This window comes from Mesocricetus auratus, unplaced genomic scaffold (assembly GCF_017639785.1).
Source record: "Mesocricetus auratus isolate SY011 unplaced genomic scaffold, BCM_Maur_2.0 Super-Scaffold_100018, whole genome shotgun sequence".
Classification (NCBI taxonomy): domain Eukaryota; kingdom Metazoa; phylum Chordata; class Mammalia; order Rodentia; family Cricetidae; genus Mesocricetus; species Mesocricetus auratus.
In genome coordinates, this window is record NW_024429199.1 from 37578299 (window position 1) to 37605019 (window position 26721).

General features: G+C 44.3%; 1 protein-coding gene across 5 annotated transcripts in view; it reads left to right on the forward strand.

Moving 5' to 3' along the window:
- Plekhg1 (pleckstrin homology and RhoGEF domain containing G1) overlaps positions 1–26721 on the forward strand; it is a 195003-nt gene that overhangs the window by 131583 nt on the left and 36699 nt on the right. For all 5 annotated transcript variants that reach the window (XM_040728108.1, XM_040728107.1, XM_040728106.1 and 2 more), the window contains 2 exons: positions 13085–13185; positions 21744–21813. In XM_040728108.1, coding sequence (XP_040584042.1) covers positions 13085–13185; positions 21744–21813 — 171 coding nt within the window. The remainder of the gene's footprint in view (positions 1–13084; positions 13186–21743; positions 21814–26721) is intronic.

The following is a 26721-nucleotide window of genomic DNA, read 5'->3' on the forward strand; positions in this document are numbered from 1 at the left end:
ATCTCAGGCTTGGCAGCGGTGCTTTTGCACCCTGAGGATGTCACTGACCCTTAAATTTGTACTTTAGAAAGATAATGCTGCGTGGGCTGGAGATGAGAGATGGCTCAGTGGTTAAGAGCACACACTGCTCTCCCAGGGGAGTTCTAGCACCCACATCAGCAGCTTACCCCTGCCTGTAACTACACCTCCAGCCCATCCAACTTCCATTTCTGGCCTCCCTGAGAACCTGGATTCACGTGTATGCCTACACACACACACACACACACACACACACACACACACACACACACACACACCTAATTAGAAATAAAGAAAAAGTATCATTTAATTGCAAGATACATATGGTTTGCTGTATTCTTGAGTATACCATACATATCTACATGTAATTGGAATTCATTTCTAACATATCAAGTGATAGGTTTTTGTAACTGGGATGAGTTTATTCCTTCAGGGTTTCGATTTGGGCTGAGTCGAACTGGGGTCGATTTAGTGGACAAAGCTCCTGGTCTGGACTCCAGGCTCATGTGACAATCAGCTGTGTGTCCAGAAACAAATGCCTGTGTGATGTCAGCTTCTTTCTCTGTAAATGAGTCTAATTCAGAAAGGCCCGTCTACAGATGACTGGCAATCACATCCCCACCAGCCTCAGCTCTCAAGAATGCAGCCCAGACACAAATGTGTCTTTTGAGCTGCCAAAATAGATATTTCAAACACTAGACAGTAAACCCTGTGTCTTTACCCAAGAGGCCCAGGCTGTCACTAGGAGCCTATTTACCCTACATGTCTAAAATAAGCTTAATTACTTGGTTTCATAGCCTACGGCAAGTAGAGGGGTTAGACGAGGTGGGCATGCCAGCACCAACCAGTCAGGGGAAAGGCTTCCTCAAAAGTCTAAAGGAAGACTCTATGGAATGGGTACAAAACCATCTCAGTCACACTGATGAATTTGATTAGTGAATTAAAGCTCAGATAACAGATAAGAGTTATCTATTTTATTTTATATGTATGAGTGTTTTGCCTGTGTGTGTGTGTGCCTGTGCTGTGTGTGTGTATGTGGTGTGTGTGTGTGTGTGTGTGTGAGTGTGTGTGTGTATACACCACATGCATATGTGCCTGGTGCTCAAAGAGGTCAAACCAGTGTGTCAGATCCCCTGGAATGGGAGTGATAGTAAGGTAGACACTATCTTTGCCCTGATACCAGCAGTGAACACACTTATGTGTTACCATCACTATTGTCCATTTCCAGAACTTTGTTACCATCCCAGACTGAAACTCTGGACCAGATAAACAGTAACTCCGGAGATTGAGATGGCTCCCTGGGTAAGATTGATTCCTCTGCTAGCAGGGGACCTGAATCACCAGAACCCACATTGGAAGGGAGGGGGAGGAAAAAGAAATGGAAAGCCAGGCATGACTGAATGGGGCTGTAACCCTAACACTGGGAAATGGAGACAGGCAGATCCCAAGGGCTCTGCACCCAGCCCCCATAGCTGAAACAGCAAGCTTCCAGTTCAGTGATTGGTAATGACAATGGGAGTGACAGAGGAAGTTACCCACCATTCTGCTCTAATCCCAGAGTATACAGTATACATACATATATGCAGACAGACAGACAGACAAATATGTAAGTGCAACCTGCTGAGCCCATTTTTGCTGTTCATGCGTATATGGTTTCAGGTCTGATAGCTTTGTATGAGCTGACCAGTCTGGGGACTCACCATTGCTAGGCAAGGCCAATTCTCCCTCCCTCGGCAGTCTTTAGTTGTCTATAGACATAGGACCTGCACTCATCCAGCACCAAATGTGAAACGACATCTTATAAAACGGGGGAAAAAATCCCTATAAGGGAAGGAGAGGGGGCTCTGGCAGTGACAGACACACAGTGAGCCGCTGAGGGCATCACTAATAAGAAAGTCCAGAGCTTGTTGAAGAGGCTGTTTGCTTTATCAAACTAATCTAGAAAGGAACACAATCAAAAGAAGGTCACTAAGTTTTTCCATAAGCTGCCTTCAGAGGTGTGTGTGTGTGTATGTGCGTGCGCACGCGTGCACATTGAGAGAGACCATTCTTTATGCTTTAAAATATTTCCTTTTGTTATTTTTAATTAGCACAGACAAACAGTGGCCTGTTATTGTAGATTAGGCCTTCTGCATCACAGGGGTTGGTGTGGGATTGGGGCCGTTACCCACAAAGTCCTTGCATTAATATTAATCTTCGTGGAACTAATTCCATATAACTATTTATTGTGAAAGCAAAACTACTAGTATTTTAATCAGAGAATTAATGAAGCTTGCTCAGAGGTTAAAAAAAGAAATCTCTGTGTCAACAAGAAAAGCTACCAGTGTCTCTTCTGTTTTGGTGCAGGGCTTGTCTTTGTGCCTGCATTGGAGCTACCAGCACTCTGTTAAGTGGGAGGGGAGTAAGGCGGGCTCTGTGAGGTAGCCCACAATAAAGGCAGAGTTGCCAAGCAGAGGGCCCCTTTTGTTCCGGTTTTGCACAAAGCAGGGGATAAATCACTCCCCCTGGGGTCTGCTTCAGGCCTGGACAATGGTGTTGCAAAGGGTGGAGTTAATCTACTTTTGATTAGAAAAGCATTTCCTTTCTTGTGTGGAGGCAGGAGTTCAGCCAGTGTGGGGAAGAATTGAAAAGGAGAAACCAGTCTGAGAGCCTTTGTCATCTCCCAGAGATGGCCTTGTGAGGACTGTCCCCTGTGACAAAGGAGGGAGCACAGGAGGAATGCTGAGCTGGGCTGAAATTCTACGCTGCCCCTGCCGCTGACAGAGAGTGACAGGGCCTCTTTTAACCCTTGCCTCTCTGGCTCTCTTCACCCTGGCGGCCGAGGCTCATACTGCAGACTCGTTCTGTGCCTCGTGGTGGATGAGCCCACACACAGCTCCCACCGTTGCTCTCGTCATTCTGTGTGCGAGCCAGAGCTCCAGAGAGACCTGCCGGCTCATGTGAGGAATATTCTGGAATTACTAAAAGAACTACCCAAGAGAGCACCCAGTTCGTGGAGACTCAGGGAAAGAAGGACCATAGAAGAATCTCCAAGGATGAGTTAGCTAGGTGTTTTAGCGTGCTTCCTCCCACTGCCGCAATAAACACCAGAAACAAAAAGCAACCAAAGTCAGGGCAGGGACGAAAGCAGGAAGCCGGAGGCAGAAACTGCAGCAGAGAGCATGGAGGCACGTGCTTGCTGACTTTGTCTTTCTTGGAGCTCCCAGGAATACCTGTCTAGCGGTGGGCTGGGCCTTCCCATATCAGTCATTAATTAATTTAAAAAAAGAAGAAGCCCCACATACTTGTCTGCAGGCCTTTTTCTTACTCAGAACTTAAAGAGACAGTATGACAGAGACAAGCAAGAGATGGTGGTGAGATTGGAGAGTGGGTGTGCTCACAGGACCAGGCTTTCATATAGGTGATATTTTGAGAGATTATATGGATAGCTATAGCAGCAGTTTGTTGTTCATTTGCACTGCTGAGGATTGAACCCAGGACCTTGTGGGTACCAGGCAAGTGCTCTGTCACAGAGCTATATTCCTAGCTCTAATTTTCTCATCTGAACATAGTAGACTGTGTGCTTTTTTGCATAATTGCGGTTTCCATATTTTGCAAGACAGCAAACCGATTTATATGGGGACAGAGTGTGGCACTTGGGGCCAGAGACACGGTTCATCAGGGAAGGTCTCGTTCCAGGTGGTTCCAGGCACACTATGATGCTACCACACCAGCCCGCCAGCCATGATCCTCCGAGCCCTGGAGAATGCTGGTTACTGACCTCTTTTCAAGACTCCCCTGTTTTAGCTCTTCAGAGAAAGCCATACAAAGCCACGCCTTCCATGGCTGACCTCCACAGCCCTATAATAGGTGTCTGGTACCAGGGGTTCTACCCAGGAAGATCAGAGCCACTTTGGGTTCAAAAGCAAACAAACTCTACTTGCACACTGAACATTTACAATGAACCCATGCACTCCTCTGCCACCAGTGTCAACAGTGGTAACGAAGCTCTTGCTACCAACCATCCATGGTGGGAGATGGTCCTATAATTGTTGGGAAGACACAGCATCAAGAGCCCTGTTACCCATCTGTGTGACTCAGAAAATGGAAAGCTGAACTATCCTTTTCTACCTTTTTCATCTTTCTAGATCATTCTATCCAGGTAACCCCTACCTTGGTGGCCAATTGAAACCTTATTTTGTGTCAGGGTCAGAGTTCCAAGAAATTCAGCCCTAACAACTCAAGACTTTGTCTTTAAAGCTGTTTCTTCTCCACTGGATGAAGACTTGAGAACACGCCCTAGGAGACTGAGCTACATCACTGTTGCAGGCTTTGAAGACTAGCAGGGGAAGTGTTTTAATTCATTAAGTAATTGATATGATTCGCCACTGTCTAATTTAAGTTAAGCATATGATATTTGGTAAAGTATAAGTGGAAAAGCCGTATCTGTTTGAATGGGCCATTACTTGGTCTCTTTATTTCAAAAGTCCTAGAATTCATTTCTGGGTAGGCTGGAGTGTTTTGGCTTCTGAAATCACTAGTCATTTTTCAGGCTAGTGAAGCTTTTAAGCCACCCATGGAGGGAGCTACCGGAGGGAGTTGGAGCACCGTGAAAGAATATAAGAGAATGTGTGTGCATAGCCTGTGTTACTCTGGGAAGTTTGCAGCATCTACCACGCTCCTGGGTGAGCCATGGAACATACACCAATACACAATGACGAAATACTTTCTCGTGCTGAGTCCCTGTGTATACCTGTCCACTTCAGTATGGTTTTGTTTCTTTTTTGCCTTCATGTCTGTGTGAGGACATCAGACCTCCTGGAACTGGAGTTATAGACAGTTGTGAGCTGCCATGTGGGTGCTGGGAATTGAACTCAGGTCCTCTGGAAGAACAGCCAGTGCTCTTAACCACTGAGCCATCTCTCCAGCCCCCTGATTTTGTTTCTGTCTTTGGTTGGTTGGTTTTGAGACCTGAAAATTAGCACAGTACCGAAACTGCAGGTGGCCGGCAGAAGCAGCGGTATGTCCTTGAGTTGAGAGCAGATGCTCATGAGAAGGAATGCATGAGCAGGGTCAGAAGACACAGTAGAGTCTGGATGTTAGATGGCAGGGAGTGGAAAGCAGCAACAGTGGAGATTAGCTGATGAAAAATCATACCAGGAGTGTGTCAAACATCAGGCAGTGAGGAGTTGGATGTGTCCATGGAACTGGAAGTAATTGAGATTCAATCTGTAGTGGTCCTGGCACATAGTAGGTGCCTGGTAGGTAAGGGTGGTTGTTTGGTAGATTCCTAATAAAGACTGCATTTAACTCCTAGAATGAAGAAGTAGCAGTCGTCCCTCTTTTTAAAGATATGTATTAAAGAATAAAGTCTTTGACATTGGTTTCAAGGGCTCAATGCTTGACCAGCCAGCGGATCCCTGTGTACACACGACTTCGTAATTTACTCTCTGAGTGACCCTGGAAGAATGATGGGAGCTTTCTATGCTTCCAGAGAAAGGGAGTCAATAATCGCTTAGGGTGCATGCAAACTAAATGAGACAATGTGTATATAAAATAGCAGTAAATCTGAAACGAATGGCGGTGATGAATATGAAGGGAAGCTAAAATCCTAATTATCTTATAATGTACTCTCTTTTTTCTGATGTTTATTTTTTTCTACAGAGAACAAAAGCAGGTTACTTCAGAGTTGTTGTCTTCATGGGTTTAAAAATAAGAGGAGACTAGTTTGTGTCACGCACGCTGGGGACCTCCTGGTTTATTGGAAGCTGGTGCCTAGGGAAGAGTGACTCCACTCTGGTCTGATCTGCAGGTGACTAGGGCTGGAACATGTCCCAGACAGCAGACTCCTGTGGATTTATTTTCACACCTACCTGGTCAGTGTCTACCAGGAGCTGGGGCCTGAGCCTTTTTCTAGTGGATTCAGGTAGACATTGAACAATTGAATCAATTTTTATAAAACTCTGCTCTGTGGACTCTGTTCTGCTTCAAGACTTAAGGAGAAGAGTAATCCAAGCGTTCCCAGCTGTAGTGCTTGGCTCTCTGCTCAAACAGGTCTGTTTCTAACCAAATCCGTGTTCCCTCCTCCTTCCCTGAGTTTCTCCTTCTGGGGAGAGCTGCCAGCCCACGACTCCCCCCTCCACCTCCCCTCTCCTCCTCCCTCTCCCCCCTTGCCTCCCCATTCCAACAGGTCTAGTGTCTTGTCTCCTCCCTGTGAGGAAATCTTAGCAACCTTGTTCAGAGGGAGGAAGGGAGACAATAGAGAGTCCTGAGCAAGCACAAGTGTCATTTGTCACAGCTTGACTAGAGGGCCATTCCTGGCATTTTTCACTGGTTTCATGTATTGAAAATGTTATAGAAGGTAAATGAGGCTGAAACCTCCGGGTTTATTACTCTTATCAAAACATCCCAGAGTCCTTAACAGATGTCCCCATAGTGTCAACAGGACCAGCCTCTGTGTGATAGATTAGGAAACCTGAAATGAGACCTGACCTCATGTCAGCCAAGAAACTGCCTCTAACTCTAATACTGGGTGTGAGCCCCTCACGTACCCTTTCTCCTCTTTCCATCCCCCCATTTTTGTCTTTCCTCTTCCCTACTGTTTACTTTCTTTTCCCCTTTCTCGTCCGCTTCTTTTCTCCTTCCCTTTCCTTCCTCCTTTCTTTTTCCTTCCTTCCTTCTTTTCATCCTTCCTTCCTTTCTTTCTCCTCCTCCTCCTCCTTCTCCTCTCCTCTCCTCCCTTCAAAGATACAGGAAGATCTTTGTGGTTTTCCGTGCCCATGGGGTTTCCCACCCTGCTCTCCATGGATGTGTAGGCTTCACGCCATAGACTTGAGGCAGCACTGTCTCCATGGCGCCAGCTTTTGTTTGGGCCCTGATGGAGCAGCCGAGACCTTCAGCTCCCATTCCTTTGACAGTGTCTTCCTTCCAAGTAAGCACTGGATAGAGAAAGATGTGGACAGATATGAGTCTGACTATTAGACCTCTTAGACTTTGTCTGCCAGCCAAGCAAGGATTCCCACTGTAACATTCCTCAGGGTCTTATTTGGGGAGGGATTAAAAGTTTATATACTTTGAAAATGGATTCTCCAATACTCTCAAAGCACTTTGTAAGTAATGCTTATCCCACTCATATTGTCATACTGTGACTTAAATTTTAAGTGTTTCTCTCCTTTGTTTTTGTCTTGTTCATGAGAGGGTGAGTACCTACGGGGTAGGGATAGAATTATCATTTCCCACCCCCCAAAATACAGGACCTAAAGCATAGATAGCATTCACCTCCAACCTTTACCGAATACATTATAACATTATAGCTCCAGGCTTCCAGTTTCCTTCTCCCTTCTGTGTCAATAACCTGTCCATGGACGCACAACTGTTGCTAGGGAATTTGGAGTTCTTTCTCTTAGATTCTTAATCTTGTTAGTAAAAGAACTTAGAAATACTTGGAAGGAAGCTCCTAGACAATCTTACTAGAGTTTGGGAGAAAAGCAGGGCAGGCAAGCTGTAAATCTCAGCAGCTGCCCGGGCAAAGGAGACAGAAAAGAGAGTCATCCCATTTGAGCTAGGCCAGCATGCTAAGCAATAGAAGTCAACAGGGAGCTGCATGGCAGAAGCCAGATGTACGTGTCAAGCAGAGGGCAGTGGGAGCTTCAGAGGGCAAGTGGGAAATCCCAGTGCAGCTGGGAAAGCATGCTTAGACTTCTGGCAAGCATCCAAAAGAAAATAAATAGGAGGAAGGGAAAGGGGAAAATTAAACTTTTCTAAGTTAGGACTCAGAAAGGGGCCAGATTCTGCACTGTGGCCTGATATTGATATTAATGACATATATTGTGTACACATATATGTATGTATGTATATATATGTACATACATACCCTCATATCTATTCATATATATATACATATGTATATATATGTATATATCCTCATGTATATATCCTCATTAAAGGTCTCATTATTTCTCCCATCTTCTTAGCATGGCTTTAGATGAATTGCCTTTCTGAGGACCGGTCTTTGGCTAGGTAACAACATACTCAGCTAGATTAACTCTTAAGGAGACAATGGTATGTAGTGTTTAATCTTTGGAACAGATGAGAACATCATGTAATTAATAATAAGTCTCTGCGTGGTTATTTGGAGAGTTGACTGTTGTGACAGGAAAACTGCACCTACAACAAGTCATAGTGAAAAGCTGGGAAACTAGGCTTATCCAATGTGGGGACATTGGGACGAAGAACCAATAAAGGGGTTCAATGATGCTAATCCCCCAGGGAGCATGGAGGGCAATGGGTATGTCCTACTCAAAGTATGTCTTTGCTATCATTGATCCAGCTTTGGGATGAGAGCCTCCTGGGGGACAAGGTCCTCCTCTGGCTGGCACCAGAGCTTCAGCCTTTCTCTCCTCCCTAGCATGGAAGTCCAGCAAGAGCTTGGTCCTTTGGGGTCCACTGTTTTTCAGTAGTCTGGTAGCACAAGTGTCTCCTTAAAAGATCTTCTCTCCTTCCAAGGGTTATAATCCCTTCCTGGAACTGAGCACTCCTGCCTTTGGGTGCCATTGCCTTCTGTACTGAATGTGTGGGTCCTTCTCTACTGGACACTTATCAGCCATTTAGCCAGCATGACACAGGACCTGTCTGTTGACACATTTTCAGCAAGCCAGGGAGGGAGCTCCTTGAAGGAAGGGATCTGTATGATTCAGTTTGTAAACTCCTAGCTTGTAAACAACAGAACTTGGCACCCACTCTTAATGCCCTCAGAAAGAGCAGGCAGGAGGGGACTGGGTGGAGGTGAGTGTGCTTTTATACTGTACATGGATATGCAAATATAGGTCATCCTCGTTTCAGTGGAACCCCAACTCAGCACCAGGTGGTGGCCAGTGATGGCTTCAGGGAAACGGAGAAGATGCTTTCTCCAAACTAAAGAATAGCACCCCCACCTTCATCGAAAAGGAAAGCTGTAAGAGCTCTAGCGTGCAAAGTGCTAACAGCAGGAGCTAAACCAAAAAGTGCCACAGAAATCCAGTGTGTGGGAGGGGATATATAAGCAAGAGGGTAGGGAAAGATGTTTCCAGTTTCCTTTCCACAGTGGGATTGTCTCCAAGCTGAAAAGAGTGCAGGAGGAAATGCATCTAAAACATTGAGAGGCACTCTAGCTATCTTTAATGTAAACAGCTATTTTTTCCTTGTGGCTTATCGCTAGTGAGGACTAGGTGGGTTATAACATTTTAAAACATGATCTCAAAGAAAAGACAGGTCAGAGGACCCAGTAGCTACATTTCTTCAAGCATCTTGGAGAAATTGTCCCAGTGATCTCTGTAGAATTTTCCATAACACCCTTTATGTGTCTTTGCAGCACTGTTATCTAGAACAGGATTTCCCCAACTGGTGTGCATGTGTGTGTGTGTGTGCGTGTGTGTGTGTGTGTGTGTGTGTGTGTGTGTGTGTGTGTGCTGTGTTGTAGCTATTGTTACTCACTATTGCTTTTGTAAAGTAATTATGCCAGTTGTGGGGCTGAAGTGGCAGCTTGCAACTACCTGTAAGGACAGGTCCATGGAACATCAGATGCACACTTCTGACCTCCGAGGGCACCAGGCCTGTGTGGGGTGCATAGACACGCAGGCAGGCAAAACATTCATGCACATAAAGTAAAAGTAATTTAAAAAATTAAAAACACATACCAGTTGTAGAAACAGATTTATTAATCCGCCAACATATAATCAAACTCATATCAAGGTGTCAACATACCTCTTCAGGTTCTGCCTTTACATCGTTGTGAGTTTACCAGCTGCCTCCTGCCCACTCCCACACCTCAACGGGCACCAAGACAGACTCGATTTAGATATTTTCAAACAAGAAGCCAGAGAAGGGCAGTCATGTACAACCTATTCAATGAAGGAGATCTTAAGGACATAAACTACTTAAAAACTAGATACTTCAAAGCAGATTTTTAAATATCGGAAGGGAAACTGAGTGGCAGAAAGGCCTCTTTTGAATGTCCCTGTCTTGCTTGCTCCTGCCCCCAAAGCAGAGTGAAGAATTTTTATCCAAGAATTCTTTCCAGTGTAGACATCATCTATGGGTTGGTTGTGAGCCATATGATAGCCATAGGTGCAGACACGAAGTCAATGAATTTAATGGGCAGCGTGATGGGCCCTCGTGGGGTTCACTGATGTCCTCGCTCTGTCATTTGAGCACAGAGTGAACTGTTATTAGGCTGAGCTTCCAGCCTCTCATTTCGGCTAGGGATGATTACAGCTGCCAGGGCAGTACATGCTACAGTAGTTTCCAGTAACTGGTTCAGGGTTAATGTCTCCTATTTAAGATACTTAATTATGGTCAGAGCAGAGAACAAGTTGTGGCCATACAGCTTTGATCTGTTATCTAGAATGACCTACAAAAAATTTGGACTCCTAAATGGCCTATTTTCTCGGCAATGGCAGAAAAGCAAGCAGCTTTTAAAATACAGGGTCTCTGCCATAAACTCCCACAGTTTCAAACTACAGAGTTTTGAAAGGGAGCCACAGGCTTCGTCTGTAATGCCAGACGAAACTCTTCAAGGATTGCAACTGGGCTTCTCATTCTCAGCCTGTGTAGCCAGTCATGTGACTCTAACATCTAGTCACCATCCCAGCTGTACCTCTCAGCTTGATGTGTTGGATGGGCCAGGTTCTCTGGCTCAATTTCCTTAATTTTACATGCAAAATATTCCTTGAAAATGTCCAGTTAGGGTCTGGAAAGGTTTCTCAGTAGTTAAAACCACTTGCTGTTCTTCCAGGGGACCCAAGTTTAGACCCAGCACCAATGTTGGGCAACACACAACCGCCTGTAACTCCAGCTCCAGCTCTAGGGGGAATCAGACATGTCTGGCTTCCTTAGGCACCTGCACTTGTGTGGAGCACACACACACACACACACACACACAGAGAGAGAGAGAGAGAGAGAGAGAGAGAGAGAGAGAAGTCATAAAGATCTTTAAGCATCTAATGACATACTAAGCTACTATCAAACAGAAGCACGTCATGAAACTGAGTATTAGACCATTTTTACGTGCCACGTGCAATTTAACAAAAATATCAGTTTTGTTTGGCATCTCTTTGGGGAGGAGTACATGCCATGGCCTGGGTGTGGAGATCAGAGGACAACTCATGGGAGTTGGTTCTGTCCTTCCACCTTGTGAGTTCTGGGGTGGGGGGTGGCATACTCCGGTCATCACCAGATTGATAACAAGTGCCTTTACCTACTGAAGCATCCCGTTAGCTCTCAATGAATGCTTCTTGATGAAGAACAGGTTGTACACGCTGTTCTAAATGTGCTGTTGCTCCAGTTCTGTCATGCATAGCTGCTCCTGGCTAGACATTAACTCCCCTGCACACGCATAACTTCCTCGCCAATGACCCTCTCATGATAGTGATAATAAGCTTAGCTTGCAGGGGTTGGGGGGCGGGTTGCCAGCCAACTACACTGAAATCTTGTCAGCCTGCTTTCTTATGAGATGTTCACTTCCAGGAAGGCAGGGAGGGAGAGGTGGAGACAGGGAGGGAAGGAGGCAGGGGAAAAGAAGAGCAGTGACCAGCAAAGCCTGCTTTAAAAGATAATGAAAGACGTGTGCGGCGATACTTTGAGGAGGAAAGGGACCAGAATGAAAGCCTATTTGGTGTAGACAGTGACCTGTGCTACTTTAGGAAGCTAGCAGCAAGGCCTCTGCTTTTTAGAGGAGGGACGGAACGGGTGAGGACAGGTGTGGCTCAGGAGAAGGCACAGGGAATGAGCAGCTGATGGCCGTGAAAGCCCAGCTTCTTCAGTGAGTTACTCTGTGAACCATCTTGTGCTGGAAAGCGGGATATAGTGCGGAGCTGTGCTCTGTGGGCCCTGTGGGCCCTGTTACTTTGCACGTGTACCCTCGCCCCAGTGTTGTAGCGTACCTGCCCCCCAATGCCTGCAGATCACATCGTGAACTTGGAAGACAATGGAGCTACAATGCACAGTTCTGGGGAGGGGACTGTATTTTTTTTAATTTTACCTTGTTACAGCTGTTTTTACTTTTTTTTTTTCAAGTCTGCCCTTGCTTTCCATTGAGTCCATTCTTCAGCAATGGTGGGAGAGGGGAAAATTGAGTTATGAACTCTTGAACACATAGGGAGCAGAATACAAGTGTCCCCTCTCTCAACTATCCAGACAATGTCTGGGCTGTGTTGGCTTAACCCTCGATGGGTCTGACTGATGCAGGATGTATTTAAGAGCCATGTAAGTGTTAGACATATAAAATTATTTCCATTCCCCGTGGCTCATTAATCTAACTTAACACACTTAACAAAAGTGAGTTTTGTGCTTATTTCTTTAAACCCTCCTGAATTGGCATGGATCTGGTTCTATGTGTAAGTATCAGATACCTTAAAGATTTGTCTTAAACAACCCTATCACACTTTGAATTTTTATTTCTGATTTTCCACTATATAAACTTCAAATGTGTATGAGAGAACATGTGGGACCCAAAGAACAACCTGGGGTATTACTTTTCAAATTCTCTCTGCTTTGGATTTTGAGACAGGGTCCTCCTTGGCCTGGGACTGAATAAACTAGGCTGATTGGCCAATTGGCAAGTTCCAGTGATCTGTCTGTCTCCACTTCCCCAGTACTGGGATTACGAGTGTGTGTCACCATCATGGGCTTTTTCCATGTTGGTTCCAGGGCTTGACCTCAGGTCCTCACGCTTGCACAGTAAGCACGTTCCAATTGAGCTATTCCCTGAGACATAATCATATAAATCATTCAAAGACATAGGAAATACCCTGCCCAAACTTTCTGTTCTCACTGTGGCCAGAATCTGGAAAAGGAAGCTCTGATGGACTGGGGTAATGGAGGACACTTTAATATAGGCCATGCTCTTTCTCCTAGCTACAACTCCACGCTCTTTAATAAGTAAGTATCATACTCATTAATGAGAGAACATCTGTCTGTAGTCTGTGGTAGAGGTAATGAGCACATTAGTATCATAATTATTTGAAATAGATGCCAATGATTCATCTTGCATATTAAAAAAGTCTTAGAAAAGATCAGGAGTCCTAAGGTCTCCTTCTCATTGTCTTCACAGGATTACCTTGCATGCATCCGGGACCAAACAAAACTTCCCCTGGGGACTGAAGATAGGGCTGCTCTTTTTGGAAACATACAGGATATCTACCACTTCAATAGGTAAGTCAATACACACGAGGTATTTCTCATGTAAGAACGTTATAAATTGTTTATTCGGGCCAATAAAGATGAGCTCCTTAGAGGCAGGATCTGCGACTCCTTTGTCTTTTTGGTTCCTTGCTATTTAGCACCAGCCTGACTTGTAGGAGGCTGGTTTCGCCAATCCTGACCATCTAGCTCAGAGGGAACACCAAGGCTACCCCAGGGTTTCACTTGCTTGACCTTGTAGACTCTGAGAACTGGTTTGTGTCTTCGGAACCCATGCCTCTCCTCCGTCCTCCTGAGCCACCCACTGAGGCACCCAGGAAGCGCTCCCTAAAAAACACGATGAGGGTATACAGTTGGTAGATGGCTTGCCGTGCACACCTGAAGCCTAGGTTGTACTCTCAGCACCAAATAAAACCATGGGTGCTGGGCTCACCTGTGGAGGCAGGAGGATCAGAAGAAGAAGGTCATCCTCAGCTACATTGTGAGTTCAAGCTCAGCCTAGGCTCCTCGATACCATGTCTCAAAACATAAGAACAAGCAATATCTGGCCTAAATGGCATCATACCCTTCCTTTAAAAGTTCAAGAATTTATAAAAGGGGGACACAACGACTGTGAGAGCAAGAGGTGGCAGATGACTCCAAAGAAACAGCGTTTTCCAGACGCAGCAGGACTGATACACATATGAACTCAGAGAGACCATGAACAGCACGCACTAGACCTGCATAAGCTCAAGCCACATAAAGTCCCAAGCATGGAAGGGAAGTGCACATGGTGGCCCACCCCTCACCAAGAAGCTACTTGAAACCAATAGTTGCTGGGAGACAGAAAATTGGTTTTCTTCAATGGAGTGACACAAGGTATATCAATCACATTCCCGGGTGGCCCAGTGCTCAGGAGTAGTCAACCAGAACAAATTGGACTCCTCGGGGCTTCTTGTTGTTTTCACAAGAGAAAAAGAACGTGACGTTGGGTTGGTAGGGAGTTTGACAGGGGATCAGGAAGGAGTTAGGAGAGTGGAAAAATCTCATCAAAGTATACTATATGAAATTCTAAAACAAAAATAGATAAAAACATTATTTTTAAGAGCAATGTGTGGATCCTACTTCTGGAAAGTGACTCATTGGTCTGGGAGGGGACCAGAAAATCACAACTTTCTAGCTGGCCTTCAGGTCTTTATGATGTGGGGCCACAGCATAGAAACACTATCTGGATAAACCACCCCAGCAGTAAGATGGTGAAAAACACATCAAAAACTGCAGAAGCCACACGCTCATCAGTGATGTGTCGGTTTTAATGCAGGCCCCCATTTAGCAATCCCACGAGTCCTGGGATAGCGTCACTTTACAGAGCCCGCTAATGACATCGTGACCCAGAAAGATGCTGGATGCTAAGAGGTCCCTGCCCTAGCTCATCTGTGGCTTGGCTGTAAAGTGGTGATGACAAGTACTTGAGGAATATTCCCCTGGGGTCAGAGGCCAGACAGCTTTAGAGGCATCATTCCCCCATGTACGTCATCAGGGTGCATTCAGTCACGCGCCCTCTTGCATAGCAGACCCCAGCTCCTCAAGCCCTTTATGGACTTCAGGAAGCTATGGCTACCCTCAGGAGGGATTTTCTTCACTCCTTGGAATTTAAATGTCCGTGTGTCTCCTAGTCTAAGGAAAGAAAAAGGGGAATTGGCAAGAAGGGACTCAGCAGTGAGGCCCATTATACAAAATCTGGATAACTAGGAAGACCTTTCTGTTCCCGAATCCATCCTCCATTCTTTTCTGTTGGATGTCCGTTGACCCTGGAAGCCATTCCTGTCTAAAATATCCCTGGGTCAGAGTGAAGGGATCCCTGGTGCTGATGAACATACAAGGCCTGGGTGCATCATACAGTGGCAACCCATTGTGTTCATGCCAGCAGCTGTGGTGACCACGTTTGTGTAGTCACCGTTCATGCAGTGCCTCAATCCTCTGAGCAGCTCTTCAGAGAGACACACATATTTCATATGTGACAAGTCAGCCTTCAAGACTGGGAGGTCCTCTGTTCAAGGGTGCAGCGCAAGCCTGACCCACTTTAGACGCTGCTTTCATTTGTTTCCAATGTCTTCTTCTGTTTTGAAAAGTATCTGTTGTTTAACTTTGCTGTTGAATTATCTGGGTGCCGTGGGTTGGTTAGCGGTTTGCTTGCTTGTTTTTTTTTGTTTGAGACAGGGCCTCACCATGTATTGCAGGCTGGCCCTGAACTCACTGTGTAGCCCAGGCTGTCCTCAAATTCACAGTCTTCGTATGGTAGCCTCCAGGGTGTTGGGGTTACAGGGGTTCAGAGTGTAGGGGTTATAGGGGTTCACTCCCATGCTCAGCTGTATGCAGTAGAATCATCTCTTTTGTTTTGTCCCCATTTGTTTTGATTTCTGTTCTCTTATATCTCCGAGTCTAAATTTATAATTTAAGTGACCCTGTGGTTGCTATAGTTGGTTAAGTAAGAACATCAGTGTGACCTTTTATGCCACTGCCTATGCATCTTTAATGACATTCCAATTGATTTCCAAGATGCAGCTGTCTGGCAAATCATGACAGAGCTTTAAATAATAATAGACTCTACAGTTCTGTTGTTAATTTTTCGTTTAATTCCAGATTTTTCAGCATAGCATTGTAATATAATATAATATAGGTAAGACTAAGTCTCCAAAATTAAAAAGGGGCATTATATTAACCTGAAAGATTCAACTGAATGGGTTTTATTTTCTAAGACACACAGATAGAGCAAATCTAAACCTGAAAATCCAAAATGCTTCAAATTGGAAAGTTCTTGAACACTGCCACAAGTTGAAAATTCCACATCTGACCTCGAGTAATGCATCACAGTCATAACACAGACCCTCTGAAAACTGTACAGAATTACCTCCAAGCTGTATGTACCATCTGCAGATGAAACAGCGGAATTCTGTGTTTAGACGTGGGTCCCGTCTCCAAGAGAAGGAGGGCACTATGTCTATGCAGATATTCCAAATGCCAAAAACACTTTTGGTCCCAAGCATGTGGGTTAGCGAACCCTTGACCTGTATTTCCCAAACACAGGAAAGTATAGAATTATATAATAAACCCCAGCTTCTTCAAAGCTCTTTTGTACCATATTTACTTTTTAAATTCCTCACATTTTAAAGACATTAAACATCTCACTGAAAACCTCGTATATGCCCTTCTCCAGTGTGTAGAGTGATACACTCGCATGCTGGTAAACCAGTTCTCTGGCATGGCAATGCGAGAGAAATCTGGAATTGGTTGAAATCGTATGGGGTTATAAGCCATAAATACTCCCACTCGTGTATCGTCCTCTCGTATATTAAAAACTGGAGAAACAAATGTCTTAGATGCCAAGAGTCTATGTCACCACTGAAGAAAGGATGGGGAAGATGCAGGATCAGTTAAGATAAACCAGCTTTACCTGGATCCATGCTCCATCGTAACTTGCTATCCGATATAGTGCTTCATTCACAAGCTGGGTTTGTTTGTTTTTCCTGTTTTGTTGTATTGTGGTGATAGTACCAATGTTTCTGGAGATGGAACCCAGGGCCTCACACGTATCACACACATATGTATTCTACCACCCAGCCACACACCCCAGCCTCAGAGTGGGAGTTTTGCCATCATTACATATATATTTATTTGAATGTTGCTGGCTTCCCCTTGGTTCATACATGGCATAAATACTGTCAAACTCTTACAGATTTTGTCACTCAGCATCGTTTTTGAGCTTAAGTACTCCAGTTTATGTAATTGCCAAGCGACTCCTCTCAGGGTGGCTCTGTGTTTTGAGTTGGGCCAGTTACAATAAGAATGGGCTTTGTTTTCTTTCTTTCTTTTTTTTCCTGGCCATTTAGATTTCTTCTGCAATTTTTTTTCTGGCCATATCCATCACCTGCTCTCATGTTGGGACTTTTCTTTTTCTCATTGCTTTGTAAGAGTGGGTTGTCGATTCTGTGGACCATGTGAGTGCAAGCGGCTTTTCTAAAAGACATGTCTTTTAACTTTAATGTGGCTTCTCAGAAGATAAATTCACAATTCACAGCACAAAATGCGCTTTTGAAAGTAGGCCATGGGGTTGGGTTTAAAAATTATCTCCCATTTTAGGGTGATAAGCATATTATTTTTTTCAAACACTCCTAAAATGTTGCCTTTCATATTTGCTTTTAATCTTAGCCTGAAGCTGATGGTGGTGTAGTAGTTGTCAGTAGACCCAAGTCCTGATTTCACATGCCTAGTCAAAGGTCCCATCACCACTAACTGAAATACACAAACTCTCCACATTAAGTTGCATTTCCTGTCCTTTGCATGCCAAGTTTACATGGGTGTGTGTGTGTAGGAGTCTGGGCTCTGAATCCTCCTCAGTCTTCCTTTCCAACTGCTGGTGCCATGATGCCCATTTGGAGGCCTCTTTGCTCCCCTTCAACACTGATTTAATTTCTCTTGACTTAGCCCTACCAGTGATTTTGTTATTGTTTGTTAGTTTTTCAAAATTTATGCAGTACTCAGTTGGTAGTTTTATAAATCTAATATTAAAAAAGACAGCTTTACATGACCACGACATCCTATCAATAGCTGTATATCTCTTTGAGCAATTATTCATTTGCTTTTGAGACAGGATTTCATGTAACCCAGCCTAGAATTTGCTATATAGCCAAGGATGACCTTGAACTCCTGATCCTTCAGACTCCACCTCCTACATCCCAGGATTACAGATATACACCTGGTCCCATCTACCTTTTAAAACGTCACATAAAAATATTTAACAACTTCTCTCCCACGTGGAAACATGTAGCTTTGAAAATTAACTCCTAGAGGCCTTAAAATACTGACATTATGTTGTCTGAAATTTTTCTATTCTTTTAATTAACTGTGTGCTCTAAAAAAGGAATGCTCTTGATTCTTATCTATATCGGCACATCCAAGGAACCTTTCCAGGGTTCCCCATGATGTCCAACAATGGCTTGTAGACACTTCTAGAAATCTAGGCGTTATTCTGAAATACGGGGGATTGTTTTTGTCTCCTTTTCCACTTCTTCCCTGTGTCCTCCTCTAACCCCACTGCTTTAAAGCAGCTTTCTCCCACAATGTCACCGTCCTTACCTTCATTTTGGCATCATCAGGAACATCTCCCTACTGCGAATTAAGTATAACGACACTGAAAACGCGTCTCCATTTTGCTAGAGTTTATCGGGAATATTGTGAATATTGGACATGACTGAATGCAGGGTGTGGCTTCAACAAACTTAGCATATTGCCTAATATTGCTATGCATGCTGAATGAACTGTGTTAGTAGAATTCTGACTGGAATCATATGCATGCACCATTATGAGAATAAACTCCTCCTGCCTAGGATGCTTTCTACATCTGTGTACTGATCTCTCATTCCTTTTTCATAAATAGTGGCATGATTCGTGTTCTTTCATTGTCTTCGTTTCTGTTTTTTGATGTATCGTAAGATTTAAACCTTTAAATCTCTCATCGCAAGATGCAGCTGAGACTTCACTTTGGTCTGCTTCTTAGTGGCCACAACTCTCACTGTGTAATCCCCACCCCCTCCTCCTCCCTACAACCACCCCCATTGCCCCGCCACCCCTGAAACTGAAATCTCTGGTTTGGTGTCTGGAATAAATCCCCAGATGGTCAGAAACCGGGTTAGTTGAAGCAAACCACATGAGCCCTAAAATCCCAAAGCTTTTAAAAACTTATGATGCCAACCAAAGGGGAAAAGAAATGCTAGTTCTCTTGGAATAGAGAAGCCATCTAAGCTGCAACTTGAATCTCTCCTTAAGGATGAAGCATGAGGAAATGCAGGCAGTTCCTCCAAATTGAATTTTTATATCTAAATTGTTGCTTGGTAAATAAAAAACCATCAAAGCAGAAGTTTCCGTTTTGCTTTGGATCTTTGTCTTCACTCGGTATACCTGTTTTGAGGTTTTACTATGTGTAAAATGCTGGACTATGTCTTACAACTCAGACGTGGATGACGTCATTGTACAGCAGGGCAGTAACTCATATGCTCAAGGGATGGACATGAGGCTTTGAAGGGCTGAGGATCATGCAGTTCATTTTCTTTCAGAGTCTAGTGAAATCTTCATAAAATAAGCTAAATATGTCTTAAGTCAAATAATATCTTTGGGCTATGTTTTTTTAATGTAATAATTCATTGGAGCATATAACAAGGCAGAGAGAGGTAGGACAATTTTCTTTTTAGTACATTTTCAACCTACCACAATGACTTCCAGCTTTATACCCCGAATAGTAAGAATCTTTATATGGACAGTCTTCTTTCTGTCAACTGGAGTTCAAGGCTAATGTTTCTAGTAGTGAGTTCTAGTACAGCCAGGGCTACACAGAGAAACCCTGTCTCAAAAAAATTAAGTAAAGAAATAAGATAAACAACAACAAAAAGTCTAGTGTATCAGTGAGCCTAGTGTGACATTTCCATTCCCGTATACCGTGAGTCTCCGAAGTTACACATTAAAATGGCTTAGTTAGGTGTGGGGAAAGGAAGTATTGCCTGGAGCCTGTGCCAAGTAGGAAGAGGAGAAGCCCGTACCTGTTTTTCATTCAACATGAAGTAGTATGAGCTTGCAGCCGTGATACAGTTCTTGCCTTCAGGTTCACAGCAGTGGTCAAAGAAAGTATCACATATAATACGGTCTTAAAAGAGAACAAAGCTATCACTATTTGTCCACTAGGGCAAGTCCAGAGGCCCTGAGCTCCAGAAGGAAATGATATTATTTTCTTGTTCGTGACCCCATTCAAAGGAGTGGACAGATTTAGAGTAATTACTCATGGAAAAGAGAGCAGGCCGAGATCCTGAAAGCAAGATGGCTGCAATCCAACTTTAACTGTGAGAGCGATCTCCGACACTGTCCCTTGTGGACATGCCTGTCTTGTTGCCCACTGCTACCCTGTGGCCATGTCTATGATCATTGGTCCATTACAACGTAATCCTGGGCGGCCATTCCTGTTTCTGGCATTTGGTTACTGCGCTGAGGCCACTGCTGTCTCCCACGGTCTTTCTTACATCCCTCCCAGCTACCTGTCTTCCTGAGTCCCACGCTCTCCACTCTTCAACCTCGGCCACCACGGCTTCCTTCCCACATCTCACACAAGAACCTTCCAAGCAATTTCTGCCTTGAATTTGGGACCTCATTTCTTAAATGATTTCTAAGTCTCTTCATGCCCTCAATTATCAGTCACCCACTCAGAGAATAAACTTTATGGCCACCCAACCCTCCACCAATTCCACCCTGCCTTGGTTTCCCCTCCTTAGTGACTTCAGATCACATGGTACCATGTGGTATTGGCTATTTTATTTACATTGATCACCTATGATCAGAGCATAGGCACATGAATCATAGCAGGTCTTTTGTCTTCTTTACCTCAGAGGCTCTCATCAAGCCCGACTGGGAAGTCTCCCAGTCACTTTTGAATAACAAGCACACAGTTTTGTTTGGATAGTAACCCCCGTGAAAGAACATGAGAGAAAGAACCCCTACCATTCTCATTTACAGTGTGTTTATGTTATCCAAGTAAAAGGCTCTAAAGGAAAAATTGCCAGATGGCACCAGATGGTCTCCCAGGTGGGCCTGTGAAAACTCCAGGGCACACAATCTCATACTTAGCTTCCTTAAGTTTGCTGAGAAAATGCCTCCTTCAGTAGCTACACTTCTGATGGAGGACAGAGGCAAGGTTCAGGAACCTTCCTTCTGTGCATAGCTTTGCCAACAGTTATGATCTGTGTGATCTAAGATAAGCAGCTTTCTGTTTATGGGCTGTGATTTCCTCACCGTAAAGCTGGGTTGGCACTGCCGGAGCTCCATGTTCCCAGCTCTGTGGTTCTCAAGCAGCGAATGTTGGTCATCCATTTATAGGTGAGGAACACCTAGAGCCAGGGTGGACCCCAAGACACTTCATCCTCCAGCAACTCCACTCGAGATAAAATCAATGCTTGGAGAGAATGCTAGGAGCCTAGAATTTAGAGTGTGGGGAGTTGTTCATAGCCAAGGAATGTTTCAAGTAAGTTCAGAATTACAGCGTTCAGGAATCCTCTGAAAATTCTTAGCTCCCCAGAGAGAAGAATGATATTGATAGGCCTAGGCACAAAACTTCCAGGCAGTGCAATGCTCCCTTCAGTAGAAGAGAATGCCAACCCCAAAGGCCACATCCTTTCTTCCTCTTTGTCTCCTCCCCTTCCTCCCCCTCTCCCAGTGTTCAGGTCACAGTGATCGGGTTTTAGTTAGCCCCCTTTAATTACATCCATCTTGCTACAAATAATACAAATATCTGGAAAACTTAACTCTTATGTGGGCATATCTTTGATGGGAAAACTACTGGTCCAGTCTGTTTCTAAACTCCTGCTCCACCCACAACCTTGGGCAAGTCTTATCTAAGCCTTGGACCTGGTGCCAATAGAACTTTCTGTGACCCAATTACCTAATTTCTTGTAAATGCCATTAAGAAGGCTTAAACCTTTAAGTTCCATAAAATGTGCTCAACCTGAAGACTGCAATATAATACTTCGTGACTATGTATTTTGTTTTATTAGTGAGCTTCTTCAAGATCTGGAAAACTGTGAAAATGATCCTGTGGCCATAGCAGAATGTTTTGTGTCCAAGGTAAGCACCATTCATTTTTCAGGGCCAACTAAGGCAGACAGTGTGTGCAGCTTGTTTTCATTTTAAAGTTAGGATAAGTGGTTACTCAATATTGAGTTAAGCTAGCCAACTAACCATGAACTTTTTGTTTTGTTTTGTTTTCATAGGGTGTGTGTGTGTGTGTGTGTGTGTGAGAGAGAGAGAGAGAGAGAGAGAGAGAGAGAGAGAGAGAGAGAGAGAGAGAAGGAGGGGTGTTAGCTCTAGTATTCCTAGAGTTTTTGTGTTGTAGTTGGGTAATGTTATTCATTTTTTCCTTGGAAAGACTTGAAGTTTGAGAGGAGAAAATCCAGAATAGAGAATGTTAAGGACAAAAAAGATCCATATATCATACCTCTAAATCCACTTTAAAAATGCCCAAGAATCTACTTTTTTTGCATATGTGTGTTATACTAGCATGGTCAATGCTGTCATCTTTCAAGGGGTAAAGAGCAGCAAACCTGATTTCCTGCATCTTAAAAAATGCCCTTGAGTTTCCTATGTTCTTCTTATGTGTCAGTGTAAGGCATGGGCTGGACATGAAGACTGGTATCAGCAGGTTCATGCTCTGAACCTGGAGGGCTGATATTCTGCTATATCTCAGGCAGGCCACATGCTGCTGCCTGGCGCACACAGAATCCTGTCTTGTTCAAATTTCCCCTTGAGACTCAACAGCTTTTCTCTGAAAAAAGTCTAGAAGAGATCATCTTGCAGAGAAACTTCACATGATTTCTGTATGAAGGTTTGAAGTGAACAAGGTTGAAGCAGAGTAATAGCGATGCTCTGAAACCAACCATTGATTAGCACCTCATTGAGAGCCCTGAAGCCCAAGGTGAACTAAGATGCTTCCCCGGCCTTTACTGGCTTTAGGTCATTGCACACAATTAGCTCTGATGGCCATTGACCCATCCAAGTGACTGGGAATCAAACTCAAAAGCCCTCTGGGTTTGACTAAAATCACTAAATGGCAATCAGTGGACCTGGATATAACCCCTCCTGTCTTTTTATAGCTTTGTGTGCGCTCCCATGTAAAATGGTGCACACATGCTTCCTTGAGCAATTTATTTTGCATAGCTGCCTTCTTTGTAATGGATTCTCTTATAGGGTAGGGATCGGAAAAAGACAAATAAATAGAAACAGGAGGAACAGTATAAAAACAAAAAGAGAGGCTGAGCATCTCGAAGAAGATGTGCACATGCACAATGCTGACGTTTTAGAAAGCATTCGGCTTTCACTCCAACTGTAATCACAGGCTGATTAAAGAGGTTCCAGTGTTCGCTTAACTCTGGCTTAATTACTCACATAAAAGTTTGTTTATGTGCCTCCCTGCCAGCTCCCAAATCTCATTTTTCATTGTAATATTGCCAAGTTTAATTAGAAGACCGACTTCGGCGCTCGGCACTTTCACATGGGAGAGGGAATCCGGAGGGCGTGCCGGGCTGTGCCCTGCCCACTCTCACTCAGCACCCTGACATTTACACGAGGGTACATTTCTCTGAACTGCCACCGGCTGCTCTGCTCCAAGAGGAATGGAAAATTGCTTTAATTGAGAGGTCATTAGCAAAAGAGGTAAAGCTGGCGGCTGACTTCTGCTTCTATGGGAATCGCTGGGCCTTACACAGAGCGCCATCTTTGGCCTGCCTTTCTTATACGGTGTGTGTAGGCTCAGGAAGTCATTGGCCAAACAAAGAAAATAACTGTTTTGTCTCACTGACTGCTTCTAGAAGAATAAGGACGGCAGCTGGCTTGAGGGACAGAAGTAAGCATTCTCTCCTGGGCCTGATGCCTCGTGTGTCCTGATGTGCACTCGGGGCTCCGGAAGCACCTTGAAAGACTTGAGTCTGTCCCCAGATGGCCTTCTCAGTCACCCTCATGCCATGCTCATCCCTCATTGAACTGTCAGCACGGCTTACTCTGGGCAGCTGCAGGAGAGACTGCATGACCTCCAAGTTCCCCTTAGCCTCCTCTCCCTCAGTGCTCATCACCTCCCATGAATGTCTTCCTTCTTCCATAGCTGAGGAGAATGAGTATGCATCCACACAGAAAGATGCAACCAACACTCGCCACACATAAGTGCACACACATGTAGACATAAATACAAACAGACCACACACACGAGCATGCACCACATGTTGGAATTATCAAGAAATTGCTAGTCCCCTTAAGAGTCTTATCCTATTGAGGAGATAGATGTCCAAGCTATCTGGTGTGATCTCATACCTATGAAGAGATACCGGGGGGGGGAGGCCTAGATACAGGGGGAGGGCTTTGGTCCTGACTCAAGTGAAAGACTTTGTTGATTCCCCATGGGAGGTCTCACCCTCTCTTAGGAGTGTATGGGGGGTGGGGGTGAGAAGAAGGTGAGGGGAGTGTTGGAAGGAAGGGCAGGAAGGAGAGGGAACTGGGATTGGTATATAAAATAAGACTGTTTGAAAAATAAGAAAAGAAAAAGAAATTGCTAGTGTTGAAAACTCATGTCAAGTCACTGTCTTGTTCCCCATATGCTACCTGTGTACTATGTCCAAGAAAATGTCCCTGGAGTCAGACTGTAAGGGGGAGAGAGAGGTTTGTGGCAGAAAAGCAGCAGCCCTTGGGTATCCTGTGGCTCTGTTCAGCAGCCCTGTATTTATAGCTCCGTTTTTTGCATAACCACCTCATTTCTGCATATTCTCTGATTATAATCTGAAAGAGCTGAATAACTAGAAAGCAATATCTGCTTTTTTTCTAATTTATATAATGTGTTTCCCTAAATGCATCTTTAAAAGGGTTTGGGCTGGCGGTATACAATGAATGACATTTAAGCATTAACAGGCTTAGGGGCTGCTGAATATATATATATATATATATATATTCAACAGATACACACACACACATTAAGATCTAAAGATGTTTGCACATCTAAGGTCAACGCTGCAAAAATAACCCTCTGTTAACGATTTGCCACTGATGGGAATAAACCTTAAGAACGGGAACAGAGTCACAATGTCACAAAATTGAGAAGCCCCAGGGCCTGGCTAGGGACTGGTGTATGGACATTGACTATATGTGTGTCAACTGCAATGTATCTTCATGCAGGCCATTGTTTTTAATGTGGCATGTCCCATGATCCTAAACGTCTCAGAGTATGAGGACTGGTAGCTGGATGCGATTCTCTTCCAGGATGAGAAAAGTACAGTAACTCTGAGCTGTGTGGGCCAGCGTGGACCAGTGGGGAAAGCTTTAGTCGGCCTGCTCTTGCTAAAGGACCTGAGCACATCCCTTTACTTTGCTCACCCCTGCAGTCAGGGCTGTCCTGCACAGCCAATAATTGCCTATCTCGATGTATAGAGGATCCCAGGTGGAAGCCACAGTGGAGCAGGTGTTTGCTGGACTCACAGGATAGTATTTGCTGTGTGAATCTGGAGGGCTATGGCCCATGGAACCCGTGCATTGTCAGGAGAAGCCCAAACTCAAGCTATTTATATTCGCCAATGCTTAGAAGTAGACAGCTAATTTAGGATTGGTAAAGTGCTCTATTGGAAAATGTGGCACTGGGTTTAAAACACTGTTTAGCCTGTAAGGAAACAGATTCAAAATTAGCCCAGATGCTACTAAGAGGAATCTGGCTGAATTTAGTATTTAGAGATGGGAATTTACCCTGGGGCCTACCAGTCCTACTTCCAGAAAGCTAGTTACAGGATAAACTGACAAAATTTCAACAAGTCTGACACGATACTTGGCAGTAATACTCCATCCTCCAAAGACTACAGACCACCTAAACAAAAAGCTGCCTGAATAATCTTTTGTCTATTCAACCAAATAATGGGGCATTGTGGAGCAATGTAAGCAAATAAGAAACGTCTCCATACACCGCTTGGGGGAGGCGGTTAAGTGTGCCCAGCACAAGCTTCTCAAAGTATGGTCTCCCAGTGCCTAGGACATCAGTACCACAGGGGAGCTTGCTAGAAATACCTGCAAACAACTAAATGAAAAGCTGATTTTCAGTCCAGCCATCTGTTTTCATAAGCCTTCCAGTGACGCCCACTCAAGTTCATTCCTACAGTGTGATTTGTTTATCTGCTAAAGGGATGTCTGTGTTTAAAAGCACGATAACTGATGGGATTTGAAAAAAAATTAGCAGACAGGGACTGGATTTGGAGACCGAAATCTCAGGAGGAGAATCAGGAGTTCAAGGCCATCCTCAGCTACATAGCAAATCTGAGGCCAGCCTGAGTCACATGAGGCACTCTTTCAACAAACAAACAAACAAAAATATAAGGAAAGGAAGGAATCGCCTAGAATGGATGAGAGTGAGTTAACTTCTCTGAATATGTTTTTATCTGTAAAACTGGAGCCCAAACCAAGGCTTAAAAAAAAAAAAAAGGCTCTATACACCAAGAGTAAAATAATGAGACAAACACAGAAAGGTGGGCATGCAGTTGGTAGGTAGCCATGCAAAAGAAATTCTGATTGATTTGGAAAATGTGTGGTGGCCAAAATACAGCCAACACATGTTCTTGGTGCTGTCCCTGTTCTCCTGTGAAAACTGTGGAGTGTGCTATGGGATAGTGCGGGGAAGTATTCACGTCAGTGCTCTTGGGAAATGAAATGGCCAAGAGAAATATAGAAGCGGGAATGCTCTAGACTAACTAAGACCCGTAGTTCCGAATCTTAGTGACAGGTGGTGTCGCCCTCATCTCAGAAGCTTGGGACCAGAAATGTGTCTGATGTTTTCAGATCTCAGAACTTACATAGACATAATACAGTATCTCGGGGATGAGATGCAAGTGTAAAGACAGAACGTGGATGTACTTCTTTCCCTTGGCGGTGTAGGAAATCAACAAAAAGACTAGCTAGTGGGTGTCACCACCAGTTTTCTGGTTTATTCTTCAGTGGGGTCTGTGCTCCTTTTCC